Source organism: Delphinapterus leucas, chromosome 5, assembly GCF_059928025.1.
Source record: "Delphinapterus leucas isolate spDelLeu-1000000601 "Yukka" chromosome 5, BTC_Dleu_Yukka2, whole genome shotgun sequence".
Lineage (NCBI taxonomy): Eukaryota > Metazoa > Chordata > Mammalia > Artiodactyla > Monodontidae > Delphinapterus > Delphinapterus leucas.
The window spans coordinates 82,793,789-82,815,039 of record NC_143133.1 but is presented as its reverse complement, the minus strand read 5'-3'; the positions used below and the strand labels follow the sequence as shown (position 1 = coordinate 82,815,039).

Sequence of the window (21,251 nt, the reverse complement as noted above, 5' to 3'; positions counted from 1 at the left end):
AAAGAAGCTATGAAGCTATGTGATATTTAGTGACAGGCAGTTAAGGAGTTAATCTGAGAAATAATTTTGACCAGTGCAATCATTCTATTATTCAATTAAATTAAACCTATTTTTATATTGTTCAGATTTTTAAAGTTTTTTTCTGATTACCTTCTATTTCATATTTGTGATATGGTTACTTTTAATATTTTCTATTCAAAATGGCTTTCTTTTGCCAGCATAGTGCTTTGAGTTTTCCCTTTATAGTTAAACAATCAATTTTTAAAATTATTACAGACACATGATAATTTATACATTGTTATTTAATTCTCAAAAGGAGAAATTCCAGTTTACATTCATTAATCAAAATGTTGTCACATGCTTTACTTTTACAGCAATTTCTCCTTTAACATACATTATCTTCCTGTATTTAGATAATTATTTTAGTGTGTTTGGTTAAATGGTTCCTTTAGTTTCCAAGATTTTCTGAGCCTCTGAGTACTAATTTGTTGCACTAAAAACTGAGTTTATAGTATTCTGAATCCTTGTGAAGTATATCATAATGTTTACAAAACAACCTACTAATACATGCATCAAATAAGCAAAGGGCTTAATGTTTAAATGTGATATCTACAGACCTTTGCTAAAAGAGATCTTAGACTAGCAGATTTTGATTTTCAAAGGTTAAAATATTCACAGAGTCTTTGTCCACATTTATAATGAAAAGGGAATTCTGTCTACAGAAATAGTATCAGAGTGAGTGACAATAACTGTGAGTTCATAAGAAATTCCAGCTGCAGCATTTGGATAAGCACTGAGGAGAAAAAGTGCTAAGGTAGAATTCTATGACAATTGTACTAGAAAATTATAGCTTATTTGGGAAGAAAGTCATTTAGGTGACAAAGAGAACTCTGAAAATAGGCTGGATATTTTAAAATCAACCCTATGGTTCACACACTCTTTTGCTCCAAATGAGTCAGTCCTATTAAATGCTAAAAATATACACATTATATTGCAATCACACCCACTTTATATCAACCAAATTATACAATAAAAGCAATATTTTTACCACACATAACATTCCTGCACATTCATAAAATATTAAAATGTACTCCTATAATAAAAGCATTATCACAAGTATTCTTTTTTTGTATGTGTGTGGTACGCGGGCCTCTCACTGCTGTGGCCTCTCCCGTTGCGGAGCACAGGCTCCGGACGCGCAGGCTCAGCGGCCATGGCTCACGGGCCCAGCCGCTCCGCGGCATGTGGGATCTTCCCGGACCGGGGCAGGAACCCGTGTCCCTTGAATCGGCAGGCGGACTCTCAACCACTGCGCCACCAGGGAAGCCCTATCATAAGTATTCTTTTTGTGAGAAATAATCTCTTCAATTTAGCAAAGTCAAAATTAAGATTTTAATAATATTTTTCATGAAATAAGAGTTTGTTACAGAATATTGAGAAAATTCTTGCCTCATGGAACTTATTGGAAGACTTAGGAGAAAGGCTTATTATAATAATATAATAATCCCCATCACACAAATCCTATTAACTAAAGATCTTATTCAGTTTTCACCATTTTTATATTCATTCATGTGCGTATATAGTCCTATGCAATTTATCTCTTGCATAGATTCATGTATTCACCACCAAAATCAGATACAGAATTATTCATTCCCACAAAGGAACTCCCTCATATTACCCCTCTGTATTCACACACTTTTTCCTATCCTGGGGCAACCACCAATCTGTTTTTCAACTCTATATTCTGTCATGTGGCAATTGCTATATAAACAGAATCAAATATTTTTTGATTGATGTTTATTTTTCTCTAAGCATAGTGCCCTTGGGATCCATCCTGCCTGTTGCATGTATATCAATACTTAGCTTCTTTTTATTGGTGAGTGGTACTCAGTTGTATGTATGTAACAGGGCTTGTTTAATTATTCACCCATTGACAGACATTTGACTAGCTGTCAGTATTTTGCTGTTACAAATAAAGCTACTACCTATTTGAGTGTAGGTGTTGGTATGAACATAGTTTTTTATTTCTCTGGGACCACTGTTGAGTTTTAAGAGTAACTTTTATATTCTACATACAAGTCCTTTGTCTGATACGTGGTTTGCAAATATTTTCTCTCAGTTTTAACTAGTCTTTTCCCCCTCTTAACAGGACTTTTGTTGCTGTACAAAAAGTTTTCAATTTTAATGCAACCTAATTTAGTTATGTTTTCTTTTAAGGATCTTGCCTTCACTATCATATGTAAGAAACTTTTGCCTAGACTTAGGCCCAGGAGTTTTTCTTTTATGAGTTCTTCTAATGGTTTAATAGTTTAATATTTTACGTTTTAATCATAGTTTTCTATTATAAAGAATTATCTATTTTTTAATTGTCAAACAATGTTTATTTTTAATTTGCCTCATGTGTCCTATAATCTATTGTTGGCTTTTTTTTTTCTTACTCCATATGGATTAATTGTCATACTATCTTTTCTATTAGCCTCTCTGGTATTTTGGTAGTTATATCTTATTTTTCACTAACTCTAGTGATTAACCAAGAGATTATAATGTGTATCTTTAAAATATTAAATACTAATAAAAATTGTTTGTTTATTAATGTGAAAATACTTCACAGAGAGTTGAATACCTTTAAGGTATTTAGGCTCCTCCTGACTTTTCTATTACTGTGATATATTTTAATTATATACTTTAAAGTTAAAATCCACTACTGTAATATCACGTGGCCAATCTTTATTTAAATTTATCCTTTTTACTGCAATTTCGTTTTTCCTTCTAATACTGAGCTTACATCTGGTATCATTATCCTTCTTCCTTAAAAACACTTTTAATGCTTTATTCTGGTTCTGTCTTTGATGAGTTCTCTCAATTATTGTTCATCTTAAAATGTATTTATTGAACTTATTTAACTTCTATTCTTAGAGAATATTTTTGCAGAAAAAAATACATGTTGGCAGTTATTTTTGTCTTTACTTCACAAAACTGCATTATTTTGACTTCTGACTCCCATTGTTTTTGTTGAAAAGTCTACTGTACTCCTTAAGTCTTTTCCCTGGCTTATTTAAAATTCTACTTTTGTTTGATTATCAGAAGTTTGATTATGGTGTACATAGCTATGATTGTGGTTTTATTTATCCTGCTTTGGGTTTATGTGTTATCTGAGTCTATGGTTTGATATATATTTAATTTGAAAAATTAGCATAATCTTGTCATGTTTTGATTCTCTGTTATTCTCTTTGTGTTCTCCTTCTGAGATTTATATTACGTTTTCATACTTTTCTTTTCAGAGTTTTCAAATATCTGCCTCAATTCTCAACCTTTTATTTTTCTTTGAACATTAAAAGATTGTTTTCTAAATCTAACTGATAATTCTGTTATGTGAATCTTTAGTTCTCCTGTTTTCAATGTCCTTCGGTTATGGTCACAATATCTTCACTCCTTGTATACCTTCATATTTCTGACTTAGTGTGGGAAAATTTATGTGAATAAATTTAAAGATAACTTGAGGCCTAGGATGATGTTATTGTCTTTCAAAGATAATCTATCATTCTGCAGATGGACTAATGGCACTATTGTGTACAGGTCATCTCATTCCAATCCATGATTAAAATGATTTCAGACTGAGCTTCAGTATCTATGAAGACAGATCTATTTCTGCCTCATCTTCACTCCTAAGTTGTAACTCTTCTAGATCCCAGCCCAAATCCTGGAGATTTTATAGAGCCACCTCTGTCTTTGAAAGATACCAAGCAATAATTTTTGTACTTCCATTCTCAAGCACCCTCAAAAGATTTGGTCTTTTTATCAGGCTGTTACCAAGCTTCATATCCCAGGTCAATCACTTCTCTGGAGCTCCACTTAAAACATCTTCACATTCTAATTCTTCAGTGACTCAGTAGCTCTTTGGAGCCTGAAAAACATTTCGATCAATTTTTCTTGCTGATCTCATTAGGATGGTTTGTTTGAATAACATGGGAATAGAATTCTCCATTATATGTTATGCATATAATAGTTATTTTTTCTTTTAAAAAAACCCTTCTAGTATCATATTACCTTCAATAGTATTCACTGAGTAAAAAGTGATATTACTACTGGGAAATGTTTTTGTAATTTTACTTAGTAGCTCTCCTATCTTTGGAAAATTAAGGTTGGCACTACTTTATTTTTGTCAGCAATTTCCAACAACTGTGAAATGTGCAATTTATTTTGCTTTTGACTGTCAATTGCTATTTTAGAAAATAAGTAAAGCCAACACCACCCTAATAATGACAGGACTAAAAAAAATATAAGGGAGAATGAAATACATTAAGTGCAGTCTAAGTACAAGGGTCTTAATCAGTTCACAACAATTGCAGCTGAATGTTTCAATTTATATTCTCTAAACAGCTTATTGCCTTCTTCCTTTTCAATTTAGATATATACCAATTTGAATATTCCACAGAAGCTCCAAAAATCCCAATTACATAGCTTGCCTAGTAGAAATAATGGATTTTACATTTAAAGCAACACCTAAGTTTAAAACAGAGAACTTTCTATAAGGAGATGCATGAAAACTTGATGTCAGAAATAAATTGGAATTTAAAAGTAGTATATATCTTCAAAGTAAAAAGAAAGTGCATCTGCTTATTTTGAATATAGAATCTCTATTAAACTTTTAGATTATGGAATTCCCAGTCTTTGTAAATTCACCTGCTTTGCTTAGGCTGTATACCTGTAAATACATATGTTTGTATGTTTACTTTGGCTTTAGTCTTGTTTTTACTCTTTTTTGGTAGAAGAAGAGCAATTCCTTTTTCAGAAGTCTGTTTTATTAATATTTCTCTACATGGCTCTTGTTTTTCTTTACTCTAAATCTATTTTCTGATTACTTCCTAAATATAATCAAACATCTCTATTCCTTCTATCTGCACCCAAATAGACATTTTGCTTGAAAGATGCATTGTCTAAAAGTTATTTCTTATTATCCTCCAGTTCTTTCCGGTCCGGATGTATCCTTCATACTTCGGTACTCTTTTAACCCCCATGTTTCAGCATGAACAATATTTGTGATAAAATGCTGGGTCTTCTAGAACATATTATTGTAAGCTAGCAGGCTCCCCTGATTTTTTTAGGAGATGATGGAGACAAGATTGTAGTTTAATTTTCTCTGATCCAAAAAAGTTTCATATTTGTGATAACATTTTTACTAACTTAATAAAGAGTGACATTTGGTCAGGTTAACTATTGTTTACAATATTTTTCATTTCTGACATATTACAATAGAACTTGCTCAAAATTGACTTGACTAGGTCAGAGGCACTGAAATAGATATTTTAAACTTTTTGTTGTAATAAAACAATCACTATCCTAATTATTCTAGAGTATTATTAATAGATTATATTATCAGATATTCAAAAGTGGTAAACAGGGCTTCCCTGGTGGTGCAGTGGTTAAGAGTCCGCCTGCCGATGCAGGGGACACGGGTTCGTGCCCCGGTCCGGGGAGATCCCACATGTCGCGGAGCGGCTAGGCCCGTGAGCCATGGCTGCTGAGCCTGCGTGTCCGGAGCCTGTGCTCCGCAATGGGAGAGGCCACAACAGTGAGAGGCCCGCATACCAAAAAAAAAAAAAAAAGTGATAAACATTTTTATTTCATATCTGAATAATCAGGAATGTTGTATGCCATAAATAAATATAGTCTCTTCTCTCAGTAAAAATGTTGCTTTAATACTGAATTTATCGGATGTCGCACTGTTCTTACCCTCACATAGACGTCTTTCTTGCCTCATGAGATAATAAATATCATTTAGAAAAAGTATAACTGAAGAAACCTGCATGTATAAATAGCTATTTATACGTATGTATATATACATATATATGTAATTATATATGTATGTGCATATATTTTAACCATGTAGCTATACAAAATTCTCACCAGAGATAAGAGCATAATTAATAATCAATGTGAACACCTGTATTTTTGAGTAAAATATGTACAACTTCAAGTTTCCTACCTTAGAAAAATGATAAAAATTGGCAAAGACAAAGCAAAGTAGTAATGGCAGTCGAATTAATCATTGTCATATTTGTATTCTTTCTCTTCTCTTTGAACACCCATAGAGGAAATTATTTTTGCTTTTTTGCCTGAAATTTTCAGAATGTGACTTTAACCTGGTTTTAGCATCAAAACAAAACCAAATAATTGACAGTCACCAGATTCAGAAAACTATTAGAAAACAAGTCAATTATCTTTCTGCAATCACAAGGTCTCATTTTCAATTATCTTTCCAATTTTTATGATTATGTCTCTGTAGATTGGATATCTCTCTCCACATACATGGTTGCCACTTAGCTCCAGAATTCAGAAGTCAATCTTATAAAACTACTCACTCAGACTCATTAGAATTAATCTAAAATTTCCAAAAATGAGAAGTAAATTATTTCAATCTGAATAAGTGTCAAATCAATTGAGTTCAAAATGACACGGCCATAAAAAGATTAAAAGAAAGAAAGAGAAACTATTTCCCATTCCATTCAATGACAAAGACAGTTAACACAGAAGATTCATTTGTATGGGGCTGGAGAGACATGAGAAATGCATTTATGATTGTTTGATTAAATAAAAATTCCAGTGTACTATTTATGAAGAAATCATTATGTTCAATATTTTTAATTAAATTAACCATTTATGATTGTCCTTTTCCTTAACACTTGGTTAATTCTTCCAAGGAAGACTTCTTGCTATTTGTGATAGCACTTAATTTAGTTCTTTTTCAAGAATAGATGCTCACATGTCCATTTCACCAATTTACGTAGCAGGCTAAGTCTGTGGACATGCTTATTATGGTCCTAAGTAAATCTTAATCATATCTATAAAATGCACTGTTTAATCTAAATCACCTTCTTTTTTTAGGTATTTTTGGCTGAATACACAGGACCTCTGCTAATATATCTCCTCTTTTATTTGAGGATCCCATATATATATGACATGAAAGAGAGCTCTAGAAGATTACGTCACCCAGTGGTACAGTAAGTAATACATATACATGGAACATATAGATTAAGGAGGAGACAAACTAGTACACAGACATTATGCTAATAAATATTTTTTGTAAACACAATTATTGTGGATTCAATTTTAGGGTAATATATTTTAGATAACAAGAAGTAATGTATGCATGCCAACTTTTAAGTTTATAAACAGGAACTATTACTTAATATACTTAATACTTTAAGTATACCTTAAAGCAGAGGTAATTTCAGTTAATTATGATCACAATCAACAAGAGAAAAGCTTAATATTACAAAGTTGAGAGGCCATATATAGGACTCAAAATATTAATACTTCTCTAAAAACATGGGCAACATTGCATAGAAAAGAAATAATGACTGAACTAATAAACTGGAAGAAAAAGGTTTTAAAATTACAAAATTAAATTTTACTTTTAACCAGGACAGTTATCAAAGCAGAATATATAACTATAGTTCTTCACATATTGTGGAAATAGTCTCCCTCTCTCTCTCTCTCTTCATATCAAATAACAAATTAAAGAGAAAGAATAATCATTCAAGATGCTACATTGACATGTAGAGTTAGAAATTTGTTAAAAAAAAAAAAAAAAGGAACCTGGGCAAATGACTAAACTCTAAGTGAATTAAGAAGCAAAATTCAGGTCATAAGGATGCTAGAAGGCAGAGAATAATTTGACTCCTGGATTTCTCATCTCAGATTTGTCTTTCCTTCACTCTTAATTCTGTACTCCAGCCACAGTTACCACCCTTGTCCTGATACCTACCATGCCCTTACACACCATCCCTCTTCCTCCATTGCCTCCCTCTTCTTTATTTTTTTCAAACTTCAAATAGAGCTCAATATTACTTAGTATTATCCATTCCTATTCCTTCAATGAGAAATACGTTACTAAAATGTTTTTCCTTTATACAGTTTATTACTTTAAAATTATATATTTACATAGTCATTTGTGTCTTTCCCTCTATAGAGTTTAATTTCTATAATGGGTGTCTTTTGGTGCTCAGTCAATTTTGCTGCTTAACACATTACCTGATTTATAAAAAATACTCAATAGTAATGTTCTGTATGAATAAATACATGAACCAGTTACATGAAAATTTATTTTATATTAGGCACTTTTAGAGTATAAAAGCAGAGGAACCTGATATGGATGTGAGTTCTGAAATGGGCTTTTCTATGAAAGTTATGTTTGAACATTTTTCTTTGTTTTCTGAAGGGACGTGTCAGATTTTAACTAGTAAATCTGAGGAATCTTCATATGGAAATTATCTGTGGTACATAGCAGTTTGATGCTTTGTAGGAGCAGACAGAAAGCTAGGAGAGTAGAGGCACAGAGAAGCAAGGGGAGATTGGATCTCAGGGATCATAGTCAGGTCAGTATCTGGCAAGTTGCTCAGGGCCTTTTGGAATGTTAAAGTCTACCTTTCTTTTTCTTAAGTTAAGAGAATGCCCAATTCATTTAGAAAGTCTGGAATGGAGTGTTCATAGGAGAATGTAATTGCCCTCATTTTTTAGATCAAACATATAATGTGTACCAGATATATATCACAGCATGAAAAAAGAAAACGTTTTTTTTCCCCAGCAGCATTCTCAAAGGAATTGACCGACAGTTTGTTATTATTCTTAAACACAAACACAGCATGTTTTATAACTTCTCAATGATAAATGTATCTGTTCCACATTCTTCCTAAGGAGCAAATATGTGAAGTTTATATTAAATCATTCAGAGGAGATACACACAAACACACAAACTACTTTTGAAATTTGAGTGTCTAGTAGAGGTCAGGTCATCCCTCATATACCACACTCCATCTAAAAAGACTCTAAAATCTTCTATTTGTTGCCTTTCCTGAGCCCTTCTCAACTCCTGGAATCCTTCCACTGTGCCCTCTGCAATTCAAAGTCCACTGTTAGCAAATTTCTTATATTGTCAACCTTTTATCTGAGCATTGCCTTCATATTCTTCCTCAACAGAAACCTGGTACACTGCCTCCCTTGCAGCTCTATAAAGTGTCTTCTTTCACAGTCCTCATACCTTGAAACTTACTTGATGAAACATAAGATATTTTCAAATATTACATTTGGGAAAAAGAGACCCAAGCCTATTTATGGATGTTCAATTAGTTTAGCACTGGAAAGAAAAAGAGTTGAGTTTGAAGGGAAGTCAACCATAATTAAATAGAATATTTTGGAATGAAATCAAACTTGGTAATTGCAAAGTCCAATAATGTGCAAAGTGGTATATATCCAGATATTAAGTCATAGCTAGCTGCTATGCTAATATCTATGCCCTAATGCTGTAATATAAATTAAATATGTGAACTAATTTAATCATAGTTTAAATTAAAATTTCTCATTCAGTGCTCTGCTACATTGCTGGGCATTAGATAATTTTTCTGCTTTCTTACAAAATGGAAAATTCTACTACTCAAGTATTTATATAAATATTCTTCAAAAGAACCAAGAAGTAAGAGAGATGCTGATTCTCTTACCAGTCCTTTGAACCCACATGCAACCTCCTATATCAGGATGTTTGTTTTTGCTTCTCTTACTGTCTAGAAATCTCTGTCCCCAAATATCTACACTTTGTTTTCTCACTTCTTTCAGAATTTGTCTATTGTTCTTAGATATACACATCACACAGAACATGTCTCTCCCATAATAAGTGCACAATTATATTTTTATGAATTAATGAATAATGATATATTCCCTAATGATTTAACCAGGTTGGTTTGTTTTTGATTATTTCTTTTCCCTAAAGTCATTCTTATTAATACCAGAAATCATTAATTCATTGTGTTTAATATAAACTTACAGTGTAGACTCAATGTTTGATTTTACATATTGTAAATGAAATGCTTGTTTTTATGCTTAACCTTTATACATTTAAGTATATAATCTTTGATCCTTATTGATTTTCTTGAAAAACAATTATAGTTTTTGAAGTTTTACAGGTTTATTTATAATAAAATAGATGCATATTTTAATAGAAATATATTTTAAATATACACAAGAATACATGCTTCTATAAATCATATTTGACATTTACTTTTTAAATATTAGTTATATAAATGACAAGAAGAGGTGATATGTTAGAATAGCAACAAAAACAAAGCAACACAAAATACTGCAATATGTTAGGCAGTCAAAGACCAAACATAAACAAAACAAAAGCTGCATTGACTCCATAGGAAAGGAAATTCCAACTTTTTCAGTCTATGGTACTTGCTAAAGGACAATCAGACAATGAAAAAAGTATTTTGGATATTATAAAATGTCAAATGCATTGTAAGTATGTTTTGAATACTTTTAAAGCTGTAAATTTTCTGCTTCAGTCTTAAGGCATTTTGAAATGAGCATATTTACAATTATTATATTTATATATATATTCCTTGGGCAGATGTAAACATACAGTTAATGACTATTATTATGAAATATCTTGAGAGTCATCAGAAGTAAATTTATAGAAACTGTTGTTACAGTACTTTTATTATTAAATAAATTTAGAAATTTTCTAGAATAAAATAAAAATATCAAAAAAACTTGTGTTTTGGTTACCAGAAACAATATTTCCTGATAAATAGAAAGTTGTAGCATACAAATGAACCTATTTACAAAACAGAAATAAAGTCACAGATGAGAAAACAAACTTATGATTACCAAGGGGGAAAAGTTGGGGAAGGATAAATTGAAAGATTGGCATTGACATATACACACTACTATGTATAAAATAGATAACTAATAAGAACCTACTGTATAGCACAGGGAACTCTATTCAATACTCTGTAATGATCTATATGGGAAAAGAATCTAAAAAACAGTGAATATATGTATATGTATAACTGATTCACTTTGCTATACAGCAGAAACTAACACAACATTGTAAATCAACTATACTCCAGTAAAAATTAATTTTAAAAAAGATGTAACTTCAAAAATAAGAAAAAGGGACTTCCCTGGTGGCCCAATGGTTAAGACTTTGCCTTCCAATGTAAGGGATGTGGGTTCAATCCCTGGTCAGGGAGCTGAGATTCCCACATGTCTCGAGGCCAAAAAACCAAAACATAAAGCAGAAGCAATATTGTAACAAAGTCAATAAAGACTTTAAAAATGGTCCACATAAAAAAATAATAAAAAAAGAAAAAGAAAGTTGTAGTAAACTAAAAAAAAAAAAAAAAATTAAAATATCTTATATATAAGGTGACCCAGATTTTTGTAAGGGAATTTAATGTGTTTGTGTTTTATTTTCTTTCTAGCTTGGCCTGCTTCTGTCATTGTATACACTATATCCGATACCTTTTGGAAACCTTATTTGTTCACAAGGTTTCTGCAGGACATACACCTTTGAAAAATTTGATAAAGGTGGGAACTGATATGTTTTGTAATTTTAATTGTTATTGAGAAATTTTATGTATTGGATCATCTACATCATCATTAAATCATGTTTATTTCTCTCAAGCTTAGATTTTTCTATTCAGCTTTATCAGCATATCTTAAACATTCCGCTCCTGAAATGCCATTTCCTGAGCGATCTAGTTCATTGGAGCTGCTCTCAACCAATAACATTACATAAAATATTTGGCATGACCTTACGTTCCAAGTTACATACTTTTAGGCACCTTTAATTTTGGAAATACTTAGCACTGAATTCAGATTAAGTGCCACTTGAAGAGGAAGAATCTCATATATAAACCCTCTTATAAATATATATTTGTGTGATTAAAATGATGATGCTACACCCTATATTTGTGATTGGTGTCAGTGTAATGACAATATCTTTGCTCTTCCCCAAAATGGTAAATACAAACGTTATTAACCATCAATTAACTATCAAGAAAATGGGAAATGTTCTGGAACATTGAAATAGAAATGTACATGAGATAACGTGGTGCAATTCAGTTTTCCAATTCAAATTAAAATTTATTTTAATTTTTTTTCCAATTTAAAATTTAGTTTCAGAATGAATTATTTCTTTACTAAAATATTCCTGAATTTTAGCAAATATCTGTTTTCTTAGAATTTCAACAAGCAGACATTCTATTGTTGTCATTATAATGAAACAGTAAACTCTAGAACTTTTACACACCTCAAAAAATCATTTAGACTAGCTTCTCTTTTGAGAGAAGTTATTAAAATTCGTCATGTAAGATCAGCATCATAGCCTAGTACACCTAAAACGAGGCCATTTCCCTCTATAATCAATCACAAAACATTATTAGTAATGATTAAATAATTCATTCTTTTATTCATTTACTGTTGGAAAATAGCTGTTTATTATTTTTATTACTTCACTCCTATATACTACTTGATAGACAAAAGCTATTCTTGGAAATCTTCATAAAATACATTGTTACATTTCACTATATCCTAAATCCTCATTTATATTAACAAGTGTTGAGCAAAGAAATGCATTTTCTTAGTGATATCAAATAGGTACTTTTAAAATGCTACTTTACTGAATGAAGAAACATTCCATTTAACTAGCTTAGAAAATTTATAACATTTTTTATACCAAAATGCTGCAGTGTGGCATATAAATGTATGGGGTGACTTCAAATGATGTGATATATATATTATATATATATATATATATAATATATATATATTCCCTAACTTTTATTTTGTTTTATTTGTAGAGTTGTGCCTTTTATTGGGGATTCACTTCTTGGATTGCCTACTACATTAATCACCCACGGTATACACCACCATGTATGTAGAATTTATTCTTCTATACCCATACTAAATTCCCAACATCAAAACTCTGTTCTAAACTACATAGAGATGATGAACGACATGGCACATATAGAGGAATAAGAAAATAACGTCAATTTTAAATTGCTTTCATAATACTCCATTAAGTATTTATGTAGGCTTAAAAGACCAAATTTGACTGACATGTTTTGATTTATTTTCTTTCCATAGAAACTCTAGCAAAAAATGTAAGTTGATTATAAACCTTCAAAATGACAGACAGTAAAATGAAAGAGTAAAGATGAAAAAGAAGCATGCCATATAATCACATAATCATGTACAAGCATCAGGATTTTTAAAAATAATTAAATTATTCTTTTAAATATAACTTCAAAAGAAAAAAATAGAGGCTTTTTTTCCTGTGACATATTGTTCCCTATTTATAACTTTATTAAATGTCTTGTCCCTTGACTCAGATGAAGCAATTTAGTGAACTGCACACTGGAACCAAATCTAAATCCTAAGTTCCTAATCTTGGGGGAAACATACCTGTCCTGATCAAAGAATTACATTTCTTTTATCTTCTGTGGACCTTTCTCTTCTCAGCTTTTACTGCAGCTCACAAGGCACACACAGCAGAGCCCTATTGTTATGTGTTGACATTTCATATTTAACTGAGAGGTTTTTGTTTTTGTTTTTGTTTTTTTTTTGTGGTACGCGGGCTTCTCACTGTTGTGGCCTCTCCCGTTGTGGAGCACAGGCTCCGGACGCGCAGACCCAGAGGCCATGGCCCACGGGCCTAGCCGCTCTGCAGCATGTGGGATCTTCCCGGACTGGGGCACGAACCCGTGTCCCCTACATTGGCAGGCGGACTCTCAACCACTGTGCCACCAGGGAAGCCCCTGAGAGTTATTTTTTGTGGTCTATTTCTAGTTTATAAAGTTTGAAAATAAATGGATATAAATGATGTATTCAAGCTTTATTTTAGATTTTATAAAATAACATAAATCTTAAAGACATTAAAATAAATTAGTATCTTTTCTTGAAGCACTGACACAGAGAATTACATTATTCAGGGTTTTTGCCAAAATCAGCAAATCTAGTTCAGCAATCACAGTAAATGATTGCAATGTTCAGAACTTTAACTCTTCTAAATACTAACAAATTAACTATGAATATTGAAGGAGAAAAGTCCCTGATCTCACAAAACTCTAACTGATTTTTAAAAATATTTTAACAGAAGATGTACCTTCTAAGTTTAGAACATGAACAGAAAAATTTTTTAAAAGATATTTTTTATCCATAGTATGTTTAAAAAGAGGAGCCTCTGAAAAATGCTACATTCATATATCTGATACAAAATAATAGAGGTTAACTGTGTTCATATATGCAAAATATTTATGGAACACACTGTTTGTCAAGAACTGTAAAATTGCTATTTCTTTTGTAATTAGAAACAATATTATTATGTAGGTGTTAATATTCCCCACTATATATTAGGAAAATAAGGCTCTGAAAGTTTAATTTTACTGTGCTTAAGACTCTTAAATGAATATGATGTAAGTAGGACTCAAATAACATGAAAATACATAGAGCATTACAATACCTATTCCAAGTGGAGGGTGAGTATCATGTACATGCACTGCATGCTTTGCATGGTTCTGATATGCATGGATTTCAGTTTTTATGGTTTTTTAAAATAATACCAGCCCCTAAAACCATGCTTCAAATTCAGTTACCACATACGTTAATTGTAATTTCACAAAGTACAAACTTTGCAGCTAGCTCTTTAGTCCACATATCACTCTATAAATAATGGATGCACATCATGGTCAGTGACATCTGATGGTGGTTGATAACTGCACATCTCTTATTCAGTTCACTCACAACCAGCAAATAACTGGAACAATTGTGGAGTCTGGGAAGTCCAAGATCAAGGTGCTGGCAGATTGGGTTCCCTGGTGGGGACTCTCTTCCTGACTTGCAGATTGCTCCCTTCTCACTGTGTGCTCACGTGGTGGAGAGAGAGAAAGCAAGCTCTCTGGCATCTCTTCTATTAAGGACACTAATTCCCATCAAAAGGGCCCTAACCTCATGACCTCATCTAACCTTAATTACTTCCCAAAAGCTCCATCTCCAAACACCATTATATTGAAGGTTGTGGTTTCAACATCTAAATGTTGAGAGGCACCATTCAGTCTATAGCAATAGTGGTGAGGGGCCTAGGATAATTAGCCCACATTACAGGCAAATAATGGGATCTAAGTTGTCATGTGATTATGACATTTGTTAGGTTTTATTTTTTCCTTAGAATTTCACTTTTCTGCATAAATGCTACAAAAAGTTCGATCCTTGCATTCATTATCTCTGCCTAAGATTTTTAAAGATTGTTCTTCCCCTTTTATAACTCTTTGATTAGAATTTATAGATTAAAATTTTTGATTATATATTAGATTGTAAAAATCCAATGCTGTTCCTTCAAAGTAGAGCTAGTACAAACTACACTATCTTTATTTTTTAATTAATTTTATTGAAGTATAGTTGATTTACAATGTTGTGTTAGTTTCTGCTGTGCAGCAAAGTGGATCAGTTATACATATACCTGTATCCACATTTTTTTAGACTCTATTCCCTTATAGGTCATTACAGAGTATTGAGTAGAATTCTCTGTGCTATACAGTATTTCTGTTTTGTAAATAGGCTTATATGTGGAATCCAAAAAAAAGAAGAAAACGGTACAAACTACATTATCTTTAGATGAGATGAACTAAACCTGAAAACATAGATAAGTACAAAAAATTTTTAAACAAAAATTTTAAAACTAGATGCTTAAAAACCTATTCCTAAATAACTATTGAATCTAAAAGTAAAAATACATTAAAGACAATGACAAAGTGACAAAAGAGTAAACAGTACATATCAGAGCTTTTTTATCCAAGTAGTTATAACCTTATTAAATAATCATATTTAAGGAAAATGAAACAAACATACTAATTAAACAAGTTAAAAATTCCTTTATATTAAAACACTGTACTCAAATTATATTATATAAGTTCAGGTACTTAAGAGTTGTAGAACAGTTGAGCCAATTTTTAAATTATTTCCCTTGAAAATTTTCTTTAAAACCTGAATGCTTACAATGTAATCTTCCTTCATTTCATCCTCACAATTAGAAGAAACAGTGATTGTATTTTTTATGCGTGTTTAATTTTTTCATCATATTTTTCTGTGCTTTCACTTTGTATATGTTCTTTTGACTTACATACTCAATTGTTTAATTCAGGATATTTTGTCCTTACTACAGATATGATAATTAATTTTCCGTTATTTTTATGTTGTCATAATTTACATTGTGCTTTGCCCTTTACATCAACTGGGTTTTTTTTTCACCTCTTTCTGTATTCTCTGCACTAACAGTTTCACATTTTTTATAGCCCTATTCTCAACAGATCTGACTGCACAAAATAAATAGCATTTGCACATTTACACACACAAAGTACTTAAATGAAAAACAACATATTGGTATGTATTTCCAACGCATATACCATTAGGGAGGTCACTTTACATACTTGAACAATATTTAAAATAAATAAGAAAAATATATTATCATAATTGGACTGCCTAATGGCAGGAATATTCCATTAAACATAAACTGGAATGAATATGTTCAGGAAGTTTAATACAAAAATATTTAGTATCAAAAACAGTCAAGGAAAAATGACCTATATTTTTACCTATCTAAATGTGAAATATTATACAAATTATAAAAACATTATAGAAAGTTTTAATGGTGTCTAACATTTTTTCTAGAAAGTTTATTTCAAATTATATTATCTGTAACTTTTTTTGGAAATAAATATAAAAATACTTTAAAATTACACTCTTTGGCCCAGTACCTTTTTACCACATCATTATTTTTTCTCACAAAAAAATGGAAACAAGGCATATCTTCACAGTCTTGATGCAGGAAATGTTCTGAACCCTCTCATCCCTGTGTTAATATCTATTCACTTTTTTAGATAAAAGTTCAGTCATGTACTCAAAGTTCTCCCTGATCTCCCTGATTACAACAAATCTTTCTTTTTAGCTCTTATATTAAATATTGCATAGATCCTTCTCAGTAACACATTAAAGTTGCATGCTTTCATTTGTTAGCGTGTGATGAGCATTTGTTTCCTTGTCAGAAAATAATTTCTATTAAGATAAGGGTTGCATTTGTGTTTATTTATAATTAATTTATCCACAGTCACACAGCCTGCCATATAAATTTCTAAAAACTAGTGTTGAATTAGTGAAGTTTAGTCTAGTAGTAGATACAAATTTTTAAAAATTATGCTCTATAGGGATGAATACCAACTAATTATTATGATTTAGCTAGAGAAAAATGTTTAATTATATGGCAAAATGTGTATAACATATTAAGGGACTAAGTGATTATAAAATAATTCTATCAAATATGGTAAAAGTATATAACAAATATGTATATTTCCAAAGGGAAAAATCCGAATATTAACTGGTTTTCCATGGATGAATTTTATTTTCCCTTTACACTTTTATGTCTTTCAGAAATGTCTCCATTAATATATTTTATTTTATAATAATATATATGTACTTTATAAAAAAAAACTTCCAATACATGTACATGTTTTACATATATCCATGCATAAATACTTATATAAAATTTAAGTATATTACCCTCTTAAGTTTCTAGCCCATGGAAATAGAACTTAAATAAAAGATTTATATGGAAAGATATTTGAAACAGTACTGTCTATTATTTATAAAATTAAAGTAATTCTAATTATGCAGCAATGGGATAATATTTAATGTTTTAAGACTAGCCACATTATACATTGTGATGTAGTTTCTATCATACCTGTGACCACAAATATTTAATAATATCGTAAAAGTCTTTAAATATATTCTTACGTAAAAAACCTGATTCAAAATGAGTAATTACATTAATTTTTATTTGTAGATGTGTTTATATAAATAAATGCAATTTACATAAAACTAGAAGAAATGCAACTGTTAATACAGATAATGAGCTTATTAGATAATTTTAGTTTTCATTATTTTTGTATATTCCAAATTCTCCTCTATAAACAAGATGAATTTAGAACTCTGTTTCAAATTCCATTTTGTTCATTACTCTTTGTATGATTTGGAAAGTTATATAAAGTATAATTTTTTACTGTAAGGTGAGAACAATAATATTGCTTCATGTGTTTGTTTTTATGGTGAAAATATACAAAACACTTAAAATATTGCCTGTTGCAAAACATCAATGCAAAAATAAAAATTACTATTATTAGCATTTTTCTTTTTATTGTTGAACATTTAAAAAGAAGAGATATTATTGAGTGCAATTACACACTAGGTCATACTAATATGCTTTTAAAATGACAAACAAGGTAAATTAAATCTGCTTTCAAATAGTTTAATAATAAAAATTATAAATAGACTCCATTTATATTCTAAATATCATTAGGTCACTAGAAGATAAGTATACATAGAAAGCAAAATATTGTCATCTCTTTAGATTGCAAAAGTATCATTCCAAAAGGTCAGATAGTACATATCACATAGTACTGTTTATTAGAGTGTAGTGATATCCAATAAACCTTTCCTGAATTATATCTATAGTTTGCCAATCCAAAAAATGAGTGTTTACATAACATCTTCTTCTGCTTTCTAGCATTTGGAAACAGGCAAGTCACAGTATCTGCTATCAATTTTCTGGTATGTATTATTTATATAATTTGCTATTCATGCTCTAGTTGTGACATTATTAAGCATTCAAACAGATTGCATTTAAGGATTTGTCATGTAGAAAATATGATTTGTTTTTATATTATATGCATAATGGCATTAAATTAAATAAATCAAATAACTTCCCATAATCAAGTCCTTAGCTCTCTAAATCTTTTCATCAAAATGTTCTACTCATCTATAAAGGATGATTAGAATTATTTGAAATATAGTAAAATTTGGGGGGAAAATTAAACTCAGTAATTCTTCCAATTGTCTGCACATTTACCAACTTACAAACTGCTAAGAGCAGAAAGTTTTACAAGTCTACCTGATGATTATGCAGAAAACTTTGGTGTAATTATTAAGTAATTCTGAATGAAAACAAAGTCTACTTTTGTGAATGAAACAGGGCTCTATACTAATTGTCCTCAGTCCAGTTCTTTAGATCATTCTATTTAACTTCACATATGCATTGTCTGAATCTGATACAAATCAATCTGACTACAAAATATTCTCTATTATTTCTGAAATGCATTATTTTATTAGATATATATTTAGCTCCACGTGCCATATAACTCCATGATTTCATTCTTTAGTCGTGTTTTCCCTCATTCTTGCCCTTGATAGATTAACTCTCATTATTCCTGTCCCTGATACATTGATAAACACCCATGACTCACGTACATGACAAGATCCTTTGTGAAGTTTATATTGAACAACTTATACCCCACCATTTCATACAAGGAACAGATTATACACTACACTTTGTAAAAAGCTCTCATATGAATCTCTATGTGTATGTGTGTGTAAATACACATAGATATATATGTATATAGAATTAATAATTTAGTTAATAACATCCACTACTGTGTTGGCTGTGAGAGGGGCAGGTTATGCTTTTATCTTTTTAGCACCTAGTATTGTACAAGTGTACTCACCACTTGCTTGAATAAATTACAAATTATTTTATTTAGAATTTTAAAGCAAATAGTTTGTAAATATATCACTGCCTTTTACTTTTCCATGTGTGCATATTGTTTATAGTCAGCAATCTTGCAATTCATTTATTTTGATGCCTTCATTGTTAACCTATGTTGAACCAAGTCTAATGTTCTCTGTGTATTAACTACTCAGTAAATGTGAGCAAATGGAAGAATTGATGAGTGAACAAAATAATAACCACACACTTGCTATTTATTCAGATATGTATTTAGATTAATATCTGATTGTTTTATTTTTCCTCCTTAAGATATCTCCTACTTTTTTTTGCAACTCATTTACTGTCATTTATTTCATTGTAAATATTTACACAGCTCCCATTTTATATAATATTCTTGATTTCTTCCCTTTTCTCAAATGTGATATGGTTATAAATCCATGGCTCTGGTGTGAAAGAAAAATTTTAACTTTTTAAAACACTATATGTCATAATAGTTATCATATTTTTCTTAAAAAGTGAAAAGAGACATAATTGGAAATAATCAAAATTCTAATAGTTTGCTATGTACATTTTCCCCTAAAGACTTTTTAAAAATCTGCCTTTTTTATTAACATACTAGTTCTTCCTCCTCATACATGCCTTTATTAGTCAGTGCTATTTTATACATTATCCACTGGAAAACATTTATTAAATAATAACAAGAAGAATTAGGCAAATAGGAAAACTTTATCACAGTTGCTGTCTTATAGGAGCCAAGGCACCAAACTACACAAATACCAATTAATAGTAGCATAGACTATGTCCAATACAGACGTACTAGGTAAATGTAAGAACTTTAATTCCACATTTCAAAGCAACATAAGTTCCACTGTGACTCTGTTAAAATTGTAAATTGTGATGACAAATTTCAAAGGCCTTCTAGCATAACCCTCCCAGACTTCAGACAAGACTACAAAGCTACAGTAATCAAAACAGCATGGTACTGGCACAAAAACATATAGATCAATGGAACAGAACAGAGAACCCAGAAATAAGCTCCCACACCTACAGTCAATTAATCTTCGACAAAGGAGGCAAGAATGTATAACAGAGAAAAGAAAGTCTCTTTGGCAACTGGTGTTGAGAAAGCTGGACAGCGTCATGTAAATCATTGTAGTTAGAACACTCCCTCACACCACACACAAAAATAAACTCAAAATGGCTTTAAGACTTAAATATAAAACATGACACCATAAGACTCCTAAAAGAGAACATAGGCAAAAGATTCTCTGACATAATTCGTAGCAAAGTTTTCTTAGGTCAGTCTCCAAAGGCAGTATAAATAAAAGCAAGAATGAACAAATAGGACCTAATCAAACTTATAGGCTTTTGCACAGCGAAGGAAACTATAAACAAATGAAGAGACAACCTATATACTGGGAGAAAATATTTGCAAACAATGCAACAGACAAGGGCTTAATTTCCAAGATATACAAACAGCTCATACAACTCAATAACAACAACAACAACAAAATCAAAAAACAACCCAATCAAAAAATGGGCAGAAGACCTAAATAGACATTTCTCCAAAGAAGACATACAGATGGCCAAAAAGCACATGAAAAGATGCTCAACATTGCTAATTATTAAAGAAACACAAATGAAAACTACAATTATGTATCACTTCACGCCATTCAGAATGACAATCATTAAAAAGTCTACAAATAACAAATGTTGGAGAGGGTGTGGAGAAAAGGGAACCCTCCTACACTGTTGGTAGGAATGTAAATTAGTGCAGCCACTAGGGAAAACATTATGGAGGTTCCTTAAAAACCTAAAAATAGAGGTACCATATGATCCAACAATGCCACTCCTGGGCATG

General features: G+C 30.9%; 1 protein-coding gene across 1 annotated transcript in view; it reads left to right on the top strand.

Annotated features, from left to right (window-relative positions):
* TECRL (trans-2,3-enoyl-CoA reductase like) overlaps positions 1 to 21,251 on the top strand; it is a 91,679-nt gene that overhangs the window by 52,889 nt on the left and 17,539 nt on the right. The window contains exons 5-8 of the mRNA XM_022567133.3: positions 6,886 to 7,001; positions 11,262 to 11,367; positions 12,642 to 12,714; positions 18,395 to 18,438. Coding sequence (XP_022422841.1) covers positions 6,886 to 7,001; positions 11,262 to 11,367; positions 12,642 to 12,714; positions 18,395 to 18,438 — 339 coding nt within the window. The remainder of the gene's footprint in view (positions 1 to 6,885; positions 7,002 to 11,261; positions 11,368 to 12,641; positions 12,715 to 18,394; positions 18,439 to 21,251) is intronic.